Here is a 12,923-nt window from a genome sequence, read left to right as displayed (position 1 = left end):
GTGCTTTTATGTGAGGAGGAAAAGGGGTGGGGACAAGTGCAGTACCCTGCAGTACCAGATATGAGGGATTCAGTACTACTTGTTAGACTATATATATTTCTGACTTATCAGAAAATAAAGTTTTTTTCAACATCTGTTGCCAACACAGTCTCGTACATTACTACATGACCTCATATGTGAACTGAGAATTCCTTTGTGGATCATATGCAGATGCCAAAGAGTTAAACATGCTTAATTGAAATTCAGCAGGTACATGTGTAATTAGCAAGAGATTTGTCACTACACAAGTCCTTACAAAGCTGGTACCACTGAGCGGACACTTGGCAACCGTCCTTTTCTGGCTGGGGTGAGCATGGCTGGCTCCAGCCTTGCTCCACTGCAGAGAAGTTCAGAAGCCATAGAAAACTGAGCTGGGTTTTTTTTAAGATATAAAAGTGATCCTGTATATCATGGGCCTCTGTCAAGCTGAGGAAGGCAGCAATTTGGGGATATCAGAGCCTGGAAGTGGATCTGAACCTGAGTTACGCAAAATCCAAATAGCTTCCTTACAGAAATTATTTAGAGAGATTTTTAACTGAAGCATAATAATTATGACAATCAAAGAAACTTGACCACAATCATTTAAAGGGTTGGGGTTTTCTGGACAGAAATTATATGTGCATAGCTACTGCACAAAATAAAAAAAAAAAATAGAAAATGTGGGAAGGAATAGCCTCTATGCACACTACTGAGTTTCCAACACAGCGCAAACAAAATTTACAATTAACATCTATAATAAGACAGAGCAAACATAGTCCTGAAGTTCTATTAAAAATTACCAACAGCTTCTGCAATTTTAATGGTACTTGCTCTTGTTTCCATGACAGAAACATTTACAAGGATTATTAGAAGCATGTTGGTACATTCATGAAACATGCTCTCATTATCAAATGCTCTCTCGTTTCAAATCTCTGTGAGTTAACGATCCACTGAACTCCTATCTGCTGCTGATGACCAAGAAGAGCAAAAGATCTCACGCAGAACTAGGAAAAGGCCACGTCATGCCACCCCATGTGCTCAGATAAACAATATCTAGCAGAAGGCTCTTCTGCACGCAGGGACTAATACAGCTCAAAGGCAAAGCACAGAGCATAAAGATCTCAAGAATATTATTTTCTGTCATTCAGCTGCAAGCATCAAGCTGAATCCCCACAGACAAATCAAGCATTTGTGTGTTTCAGTAATGAGACGAAATGCCACCAACCCTCCTCATCCACAGGGGATGCACGGGAGTGGAGCTGCCATGACCATGCCATGGGAGGGCAGACTGTGGTGCTCTCTGCAAGCAGATGTGACATTGTGCCTGACCTTTCATTAGGGGTAGGTCAGAGAACAGTCTGGGAAGCTGCAAAGTTTGGTGACTACATAAAACTAATTGTGACCAAACAAGGTCTTTCCAACTACAGAGTGGGGAATAAGAAGCTCCAGCTTCAACACAACATGCGAAAATCTTCTCATTAACTCTTAACATTAAAGATCACCTTCTGCAGAAAACTCCAGTGCTCCCAGTAGCCAAATAGTAAGACAATTTAGACTACACTGGAAGCTGTTAAATTGTTCAGATAATGCCCACAATGGGACAATAACATGTAACACCTGCTGTTCTCCAAGGGTGACAGACCAACAGACATCCTTCATTCTTCTTCTTTTCTACAAACAGATATCCACTTACTGCTTAAAACCATGCCTAGCAAGCAGTAGGACACTAGTGCTGCTTGAAGTATGTGCACAGTTGAGCATCTTTACATGTACTTTTCAAAGTCTCCAACAACAACAGGGAGCATAAATAGTTCTCTTCTGGAAATGAAGAACATTTTCTACATGTAGAAAAACTTTGCCAATGTCTTTTTTTTTTTTTTTTTTTTTTTTTTGATTTTTATTCTCCCCTCCTCCCCCCCACCGTCTTTTTTTTCCCCCCATTCCTCTCCTGCTACAGGCCTGGAAACATGCAGTTATGCTGCATGCTTAATTATGTGCCTCTCACTCCATTTTTTTTATTTCACATTGCCAAATTTGGAGAGTAAAAAATTATTCCTAAAAGTTCAAAACCAAGAATAAGCCAATAGAAAGAGCTTCAACTGAGGTTCAAAAGGTTTGCTGCATGAAAGACAGTTCGTGAATTTTTGGATCAATGACTTTTCATGCTTGCAGTTGCCAAATTTCATTAGAATTTGTGATTGGTTCTAGCCCAGAGATGAAGATCATCTTTCTTAGTGGGGAAACAGCTTTAGCCAGAACTAACAGAAGATATTTACTGAAATACTATGGTATATACTTCATGCCAGAATTTGTCAGATTCCCAGCAGCTAACTTTTCCAAGCTGTCTCCGCACCACAAGGCTCCCTCCTTGTCTCATCCTAGAATGTGCTACAATAATTTCAAGTATCTGCACACAGAGAGGGAACATGAGGTGGACAAACTTTATTTTACAAAATCTATGCCTTATTATTATTATTATTATTATTCATTTAATGCTATTAGAAATTCTCATTTTGTTTCATTCTTCAAAGGAGATTAATAAGTTAGTTATTTTTCTGCAGCCCAAAATGTACTGATACATTGAAATGAGAAAAAGAGCGGAATGCCAGCATATATTATTTGGTCTTCTTCCATTAACATGGGTAATTGGAGGTTGTTGCCTGAACATGAAGAGTGTCAACAGATTCAAAGGAAAATCAGTAGCCCAGGACAGGTTATCCTGGAAATGCCCTGCAAGTAGTCAGCTGGACAAGAGGACTCTGCAAAACCCCTCACACTCTGCACTGTACACTAAGCAGAAAAGAACATGCTGTTCCAGCTGTTCTCACAACTGAATGGCTCCTTCTGCACCTGTGCACTTGTGCACCTTGCTCTCTTCCAAGACCTCCTTGAAGAAAGACTGTAAGTTAACAAAATCTCTGCTGAGGATGGACAGAAGGAAAACCAGGAAAACAAAGGAACTATAATTGTTCTAGTTCCTGTGAGCCCCTGGCCAGGGCTGCTTTTCACGTGTGCTGATGGACAGAGCTCTCACTTCCCTGAATGCCACACACCCAGACACAGCCCCACAGTGCTAATGACCTCGGTCCTTGGGAAAATGTATCCAGGAGTAAAGCAGGAACATGGAAAGGTCACTCTCCATCCAACTGCCAACATGGAGATGCAAAGAAAGAGCTGCTTTTCCAGTAAGCGCCCCAGCTGCACTGGGATGCCAGTCAGGATGTAAAGGACAGCTGCAAGAGCACAATGGCATCCAGTCCTCAGCATCCACAGGCTTCCCCTACTCACCTTGTACCTGCATATCCATAAGATGCTCCTGATGTAACCAAAAAAAAAAAAATTCAGTGTAATAATACTTTTAGCTTAAGTTAATTCTCCACAAAGGTTCTGTGGAATGCAATTCCTCAAAATTTTCCACTCCTCAAAAGACAGTTATCTTGCACAACCACTAAAAGAAAGCCACAGGAGAAGACAGCCATCTCCTGTACAGATGGAGATATTTCTTTAACCTATCTGAGAGCAAATTATTTTAGGGAACAAGTCCTATTATCATCACTTTTATATTATATTAGAATTTAGAACACTTCCTCGTAATAAGACCTCCCTACCATACTGATTTTCAATCCATGCATCCTTACATGGCTTGTACAAAACACCTGGCCATTCACAGAATAAACACAAGGAAGATGTACAAACTGTGAGTAGAACATCCATAGGCTCTCACAGATCATCAACTTCTCTGCAGCATGCATCACACAGTCAATGTGCTTCCAGCAGGAACCACCTCTGGTTTTTTAAGTGCTTAGTTAAAAATCTAAAAATTAACTCTAATTGTTCTCATTCTACACCATTTTTACATTAAATATGGTGCTTCTGACTAAAAAGCACTTTACTGGTTAATAAAAGTAGCTATCTTGAGTTTTATGCAAAATAAAAAAGCAGAAAAATAGGTTATTGTTTAACTACCTATGTTTATGCAATCTCTGAAGACAGAGTATTTTAATAACTATATGAGTGCTAGCGTAGTTAATATTTCATATGAGATGTCAAAAATCTACGGCATTAAATAACATCTAAGATACTTACTCATCACTACAAATACAAAGGCTACCTAAAACAGAGAATGCTCATGCAGATGTTTTTTAAAGTCACTCCAGAACAAAAGTGTATTTGTATTCATGCAAATACACATTAGCTTTAATTGGGATTTTGCCTGTAGAGAAACTGAAACATTATCTTTTACATCATTCACATAAACACTAAAAATACTTCTTAAATCTTTCTAGAACTAAATAGCTTTCTGAGGCTAAGTTCATTACTTTGTGTTCTTCTCTGGAATTTTTAGAACTATTTTAAAAGTTATTAATTCATGACAGAGTTCTTTTTTTTTGTCAGAGGAGATTTTGATTTATGTATTTTTCAAGCTTTTGAGAATACTTCCAAAGGATGTTTAACATTTTTAGTCTCAAGTTCAAACTTAGGAGAGAAAACTTACCCATTGGTCATGCAACATACAAAGCAAACCTCCTGAACAATTTTAAAAAGGAAGCCAAGACTTTGCATATGTGGGAAATGAAGTCTGAATCTCAAAAATTTGAGTGTTCCATCCCCTCCACAACAGAACATTTACAATAAAGGGGCTCTTTTTTATCATGCAAAAGCCAACGAGAGGGAAGACCACTCATGGAGGAACAACTCCTGGCTGCAGGTATTACAAATCACACAAGAGGGGGGCAGATTGGGCTGCATCTTGTTCTGTGCCCAGTATCAATCAGCCCTCACTAACCTCCCCCAGTTTTTATCAGCTCTTGGAATACAACCATCATCGTACCTTTTTGTGTGATTAGTATGGCAATTCTAATTTAGGGAAGATTAAAATAAACCAAACAGATGTATTTGCTTTTTCTGAGATGACCAAAACCATTTGTGCAAAGCAAGGCTGCTCTCATGTTCCTCAGAAGCAGCTGGGTTATCTCAAATACGAGTACTGGACTAAAACCACCTATCAAATGTAAGAGTTTTTTGCTGTTTCCACATAGCCGAGGAGAAAAGCAGTTAAACATCTCAGAGAGCTCTGCTGCTCCTCTTCAGCAGCAGCACCTCAGCAGGACTGGAAATGGGAGCCAAAACTAACCAATCCCACATGCATTCAGATGTCCACATTCCTCACTCCTGGTTGGCACAGGAACAGTGCTGGGATGTTGGCCCTTGGCCTGCTAACTCCAGGAGAAAGGAAGAGACTGAGATCATGAGACTGAGAGATGATTATGCTCAGCACATCTAAAACCTAAAAGCAGGTATGTAATATCCCCATTGGGTCACTGGATCATGCTGTCACAGATCACCATCAAACAGTCCCTTTCTGACCACAGACATTCTGCAGCTCTTGTCCCTGTGCACACTTTGTGCTTCAGGAAGTCCTGTGACACAGACACACATTTACCTTTTCAGTAAATGGCACTTCACAATCCCCCTCCTGAGGAGTTTTAACTATTTTGTTTCCCTTTTCACATTAAAGCAGAGGAAAAGGACAGAACTGGACATCACATACTTTGAATTGCATTCCAGTGGGATTCACGTAGAGATGACTGAAAAATAACAAGCTTAATCCACAAAAATGTAATACTAAGTTCTTTAACAAAATACACTTTAGCAGATTAGCTATCAAAGAAGACCAATCTCTCTGGTCCCAAACTGGAGGATAAAAGTCTTTGCATGAACAAAACAAACACAAAAATTCTTGGATCAAAATTCACTCAGCAGCATGAGGCTGAAAAAATTTTCCTGCTGATTTACTGCATGGCAGTTTGCTTGTCTAGCCTTTCCAAACAGTGATCTAACATCAGTGTTGAGGACAGCAAGAGGGAAAATTGCTGCCTAAGTGGCAGGTTTGTTATTGTATGACAATTCTAAAGAGTTCACTAGAAACTTCTAAAAAGAGCGTCTTTAATTCCCTGAAATTACTGATAATCGGCCAAGTGAATGGAGAACAATTATGAGCAAAATTGAATGCTTCCAAATGCCAATTTGCTTTATATCCTGAATTAATATTGCATAAGCATTTCTAGTCTCTTGCTGTAAAAGCACAGGACTAAAAACCTAGGCCCACAGGCAGTCTTGCACGGCTCTCCCTCAGAATTCTGTATCATCATTTTTGCATTTTATAATCATACTTAGCATTTATGTGGTGACTTACATATTTAACCTATTTTTCTTTCAAAAACAAAACCCCACATCTGTAAGGTAAACTGTTTTCTGCATTAAATGTTCAACAATAAGCAGTCACACAATAGCATGAAGCCCCTAGTACAGCCAGAGATATAAGCTGGATTTTGCTACTAATTAAGTCAGAGCACACTTGAAACCATTGCTGCAAAATACAGTCTTAGGAATTTTTTGTAATACAGCTATGCCAGCAGCTGGCCATGAAGTACAGCAAAGAGAATAAGTACTCTGGGAAGAAAAGGGCTCAAAACATCCTTTTTTTTTTTGCTGAGCCTTCTGTTAAAGGGCAAAGAAAGTGTAAAAAGTTAATGCAGAATTTTTGTCAGCCTCAGTTTCCTGAGTAGTAGATGACTTTCCAGCCAGTCCCACAGAAGAAAAAGACCAGCCCAAGCCACGGTGACTCAACCAGATGCTGTCCATCCTCCTTCGTCTGCGCTTCCTCTGCACCAAGGAGGAGCTGAATCAAAAAACAAATGCAAAAAAACCTTTAAAATTAATTTTCTCCTTTTATCCTAAAAAACACCAAAACACACAACGAAGTGAGACAAAACAAACCTAACCAAGTAAGCACATTCCACCTACAAACAAAATGTAGGGTATGGATGAATGGGAAACCTGGCTGCTGGGGGCTTTGCAGGAGTAAAGGGTACTGAAGCAGTATGGCTACAGATTTCTGTGGCAGACAGGATGGAAAGATTACAGAACTGGATGGAATGGACAATGAAAACAACAAGAGAGGGTGCACCACAAAAAAAAAAAAGTTAAGAAAGTAAATACAGAATAATCTTGAATGAGAAAAGCATAGGTCCAAGTATGGGAAGAATCATTTGCTACACACATTGCAGCACTACTGTGAGACTCCAAACAAGACTCATAACTCAAATCCGGAAGACACCCTGTGATCATCCTGTCAAACACCTATATAAGCCCAGGTACACCATGCAATAATGTCTGCATTTAGTCTTTTAACTTCTGTTGGAAATACAGAAAAATATTGACTTTAATTTCAAGACTTCAGGAGACAGAGAATCCATCAAAGCCCCAGGACTGTCATTTTTAAAGCTCTGCAATTCAGTGAATGTCTCCTATGTCAGAAAATCCACAGTTTGTGTTTCAGGAAAGGTAATTCAAAATGTCATCATGAACTTATACAAATCTAACATTACACACTACCATTTTTCATTTTGTGATTAACACTTGAGAAATAACAAAAGTGTAATCATGTGGGATTATCCTTCCTTTTCATGTCTTTAACTTTTTTTTTTTGTTTCTTTCTTCAGTTTCTGGCATGGACCAGGTCTCAGATTCTACAGAGAGTTTTGCGAAGAGAAAGGGTGAGCGGGAGGGCAGCAGCAACTTACTCACTTTCAGAGTCATACATCATTTACATGGGTCCTAGGGTAATTGTTTATACAGCAAAGTAGCATCAAGGAAACAGTTATGTATTTTTATTTGTCCCCAGGGAGGTAAGCATTCCCTGCCACTAGCTCCTCTTCCTGCCCTCCCCCCTCCCCTTTTCTGATCCATGCATCTTTGTTCTTTTACTCTTCATGCCTTCTCTTTTCCATTCTCCTTCTGTTTCTGATCACAGGCTGATACGAAGTGGTTGTCTCCTTTCTAAAATTTCCATGAGGCATCAAGTTAACCCAGATGCACCGGGTTGTCAATCTGGAAGTCAGCAAATGGAAACAGAAGGAAGGAGCATCAAGTCACCAGCTAACCTTCTTTTGGGTTAAAGCCTCATCCCCATCACACGTGCTGAGCGTCTCACATTCTGCAGCTTGATAACTACAGACAGAAAGCACAGAGCACACAAAGAGCCTTCATCAGCAGCCCTACCTTTGACATTTCCTCACTTTTCATTGTTAAAAATGATCCTTCAGGTATCTTACAAGCAAACAACAGAAAAAATAGTGAGGGAAAAAATCAAGGAAGCAAACACAGAGCAAACAGTTTACACTGCAGTGCAAGTAATAAAATAGTTATGACTAAAATGAAACAAATGTATTTAATTTGGCTGGTCAAAAGGAAAATAAAACTGAATTAACCACATGTATCTATGGGTGAAAATTACTATCCCTCTAGCTAAAATTATGACTTTAAGAACTTTTTCCAAGGAAAGATAAATGAAACACTGTATTTGGTTTAAATGTTACACGTACAAGGACTTAAAAAAAAAAAAAGAGAGAGGAAATGTGAAAAAAGCCCCATAAATACAGCTTTCCTTAGAAAAGCCATCCCTTTTGATACAGCATAAGATGAATTATTAGATTTAATTACTTACTAAACTTACTAAATGCTGTAAAAATGTGGTCAATGAAATGGCTTCCTCCCACAGAGGTCTGAAATTCTGTTTCTTTCTGAGGAAATTCTAGCTATGTACCAATCTTATCTGCTTTCATACTGAAAACACTGAAAACCTGCTGTCCTAGAACTCAAGACATCTGTCAGATCTGGGAGGCATAAAGTAGAGAAAAATACAACAATGATTCACAAGGACTCAGTGCCTGTTAAACACAATTGGATTTGCAGAAAACCTTGAAAGGATACGTACAGAGAAGATATTTAAAACATCTGGCAAAACCTGGATGAGGGGAAGGTGGAATACAAGCCCATAACATAAGAGCAAATTAAAATACTTCATTAAAAATATTTTTCACCCTAAGTAAAACATTCCAAGTTTGAAAAAGAAAAATGGAAACAAATGGAGCAAAATCCCAGCCCTGGGAGAACTGAGAAACTGAAACTGGTATATGGTACATACAGCATGGCACAAATTGCTCAGTATGAGTGAAGCTGATGTACTGCCTTCAGGGTTTTAGAAGTAATTTAATATTCAATTCATCCCATAATAGGAATCCCATGCAAAGAATTCACATGCACAAAATCATTCTGGTAAAACACAGAATGAAGACTCCTAGAAGCTGGCTTGTACACCAGCGGCCACACCAGGCAAACAGCACATAAATAGCTGCATTACAGTCTACCCTGAACTGACAGCCATTGGGAACTGTATGGAACTTCCATACAGCAGTGAAATCATACACACAAGCACAACTCTCCTCCTGGAGCTCGTTCTGCAGGGCATGTACCCATGAGCGTGAGCTGCACAGGGAATGTGGGGTCTGAGCCCAGCAAAGCGCACACTGCCCCGAGCACTGCTTCCCTGCCTGGGGCCTGTGGCACGCTCTGGGCACAGATGATCCACACAAACCCAGAGCCTGCACCCTCAGAGGGCAGCTGCTTGCTCCCAGCACCACTGAGGACATGGCTCAAGCAGGCACTGCTTTGGTACCCCCATGTTCTATGGGCTCTCTGGATTTGCTGCCACCACAACACACTATTGCACAGCCGCTACCAAGACACAGAGTTTGGGATAAACTCTTCAGCTAACACAAAAGCTGCAGTAAACAAAAATCTTTGAGTATTCCCAGCTGCGGTTTCACTGAAGCTTTTTCACCCTTCACTTTTTGGGCGATATTTTTTTAAACAGTTCAGTTTTCTCTTCCTTCCCTCCATTGCTGCTTACACACGGCTTCTCCTCCTCGAGCTCCTGGAGCAGCACCCTGGCAGTGACCTCTCCTCAAGCCTTCAGCTGCATGTCCTGCTCCCACGGTCACTGCCAAAAGCACAAACCAGAAGTAATATCTCAGTACCAGCACTAACTGCAAACAGATTTTCCCCCTACCCTTTATGGGTGGAAGAACTGAAAATACTTATTACACTGTAATGTTATGTTTTAAGCAACATAACAAAGAGCTATGGGAAAGCAGGATTACGGGAAGACTTTGCCCACTTGTGTTTTATTACTTTAAAGGTGAACTTAAAACAGAGGTAGAGGTAAATCATCTACATGTACAATACTCACAGAAATATTGCCTACTATGTCAAACTAGAGCAGTAACTTTATTCACTCACTTAATGGATATTTCCCATGGATAAATGTCATGCAGTTCATTTGACAGAGCAGTTCCATGTTTTTTTACTGCAGTAAGACCTTCATTTTCATTTATTTTTCCATGAGTGAAGAGCCCAACTAAAATTTTAAATAAAACATGAAGACACTATACTATGTAAGACCCTTCAGATGGAAATCATTGTGAAAGTCGGGCAGTGTTTGACCTAAAATTCTCTGTCATCTAATGAAAGTCTTAAACATCAGAGCTCAAAATGGGTTGGAACAGAAGAAGTGAACAACATTTTTATATTTGATGGAGAAAGCTTTCACATGCAGAAAACCTCCAAAACACCCAAAAGCAGAGAGATCAAGTCAGGACTTACCAAAAAACACTGAAAGACTTATTTGTGTATTATATAGGGCTGGTTTACAAGGCACATGTGTCCATTCTCCAACTTGTTAGAAACTGGTGAACATAATTTTATTCTTTTATAATCTAAAAAAACGAACTGCTAGCATTGCTTCAAATGTTATTTTCATTGAAACAGTTTCAGCAGTTGCTGCCCATCATTATTCTGTCTGTAAACTTGCAAATCCATTTACTTTAACAGCCTATATTTGAGGGATACTCCTTTACCCAGCCACCCATTCAGAGGCTGAGCATGTTTACAGAGAACTTTCCCAAGTCCTCAGGGAGCCAGGATACCTGGAAGATCAGGAAAGGCAGGATGGCTGTACCACCCTGCACAGTGTGTAAGGGAATGGGGTACAGAGACACTCAACTGCACAGAGCAGTGAAGACAACTCATGTGCTTCAGACCTGATTAACCCTGCATCATGCTTATTCCTCCAGATTTGGGCTGGCTTTCAGTGCCACCTGGCACCTCTGATGCTCCAACATCTGAGAACACATGGCAAGAAACAGCAAGGCTGCCCCTTTGCAGAGGTTTACCCACTTGGGAGCAGCACCACAAAGTGACCAGATACCGGTGTCAGACCCAAGGGAGATGGCACTGTTGGTTTAACCATAAAACTCCATCCAAGTGTCTCAAACTCAATTTCACTCCAAAAAAAATCCAACATGGGATTTTCTGCACTCATACATACTGTCCACAACCCAAATATACTTCCCAAGCTTAATTAGGGATGTGTAGGAACTTCCTGGGGCCATGCAAAATTAGCCTTTCTCTTCCAAATTTGCAAATTACCTTTTTTAAGGCAACAAAGGCAATGTTCTACTTCACGATAGTCTTGGGGTTTTTTTACTCTTTCCTGTAAGAATTTATTTTTATGGTGTGAGTTAAATCACATGCAGAATGGGATTCACAGACATGTATTTTGGAACTGGTCAACTCCATTTCTCTCCGATCAGAAGAGATTAGCTAGTGCACCTTGTCTAGGCAATGGCCTATTTCACCCTGAAATAAGCTGTAAAACAGGTCAGATGAACACACCCAAAAGGTGTCCAAGAATGAGAAACTGGGCTGCCTTGAGCATTTAGCTCACATGCAGAACCTAAAGTCTGTTGGTATTAACCTCATCCGTCACATCTTCTTTTAATCAGCTGTTGCCCAGCAATTACCAAAAGAGTCCAATTTTACTTTCAGTTGTGAATATGAACAGTGCTGTACAGAGAACTGAATCAAATCCAACCCCTCAGGATAAGGTTTTAATGGTTGATCAAAGTTTGCTTTGAGAAGCCTAGTTTCTGACTCATATGCACAGTTTTTGGAAGCTAATGCAAGCTTGCTCTTGCGGTCTTTGTACAGCCCTTTACCATATACATGCAAGCAGTAGCAATATTTTAACTTAACCTAAGCACCACTTTTTGCTTTTGTTTGTAAACCCACATGGTCCTCAATTCCCTTCTACATATAGAGTCATTTCTACTTTCTGTAAATCCAAAACTATTGATAGAATTAGTTACCTAAATCTGTAACAGAAGCTAGAAACACAGACCCGGAACACAGCCCGAGTTCACATTCACTCCAACCCCAAAGAGCCCAGCTCTACCATCAGCCCAGGCAGTAAAAGCCCCCACCACCAAGGTGGCAACTGTGTCATGAAGGGAGACCCTGTCTGTGCCTGCAGTGTCACAAAAGGGGAGCTGAGCTGAGGGGCCCTGCCTGCAGAGTAGTTGTGGACACCGAGCCGAGCCAAGCTGTGACAGCAGGAGAGCAGGGGCTGGGCTCGGGCCTCACCTCGGCTCAGACCTCGTCAGGTGCATCGGCTGGAGCCGAACTTGTCACCTCCACGGCATCCAGTGCCAAGGGTCAAAAAGAGAAAAGTTCTTCTGAATACATACACTTTATTCTCACCCTGAATGCTTCATCTGCCCCTAACACGAACCCACAGCATTCTGAAGCTGGCACTCATCTTAACTACATAATTCATTTAAGGTTTACAGCAAGAGATGGGTAGGAAAAAGAACAAATTTTATCTTTTTTTCAAGTAGGAAATAAGGCAATAAACTAATGGAAAGTTATTTCTCATCCACTCCTTTATTTCAATATCATGTTTCAGTCCTTTTCAGTGCATGAGAGAGTAAATAAAAAACAACTGAAAAACAAGCCTATTCAACTAGTAGCCATCTGTCTCTCTCTCTCATCCTCCTCAAAGGAACATGTCAAAAGACACAGAATTTAAAGCAACTTTTTCCCAGTAATCACCCAAAGAGATGGACTATCTCCAAAACACATCCCCATCTAAAAAAAAAAGAGAGAGAGTTAATGTGCTGTAAATGTAATAAGGAAAGGAGCAAGAAGATCCTTTGTGAATCATG

The 12,923-nt window shown here is 40.2% G+C and overlaps 1 protein-coding gene across 20 annotated transcripts in view; it reads right to left on the bottom strand.

Annotated features, from left to right (window-relative positions):
* PARD3 (par-3 family cell polarity regulator) overlaps positions 1-12,923 on the bottom strand; it is a 451,472-nt gene that overhangs the window by 279,346 nt on the left and 159,203 nt on the right. For 11 of the 20 annotated variants that reach the window (XM_032100143.1, XM_032100149.1, XM_032100079.1 and 8 more), the window contains one exon: positions 9,773-9,862. The exons of the other annotated variants lie outside the window; for them this stretch is intronic. In XM_032100143.1, coding sequence (XP_031956034.1) covers positions 9,773-9,862 — 90 coding nt within the window. The remainder of the gene's footprint in view (positions 1-9,772; positions 9,863-12,923) is intronic. 20 annotated transcript variants of the gene reach the window in all.

The sequence above is a fragment of the Corvus moneduloides genome, chromosome 1 (genome assembly GCF_009650955.1).
Source record: "Corvus moneduloides isolate bCorMon1 chromosome 1, bCorMon1.pri, whole genome shotgun sequence".
Taxonomy (NCBI): domain Eukaryota; kingdom Metazoa; phylum Chordata; class Aves; order Passeriformes; family Corvidae; genus Corvus; species Corvus moneduloides.
This window is presented reverse-complemented; position numbering and strand designations above follow the sequence as displayed.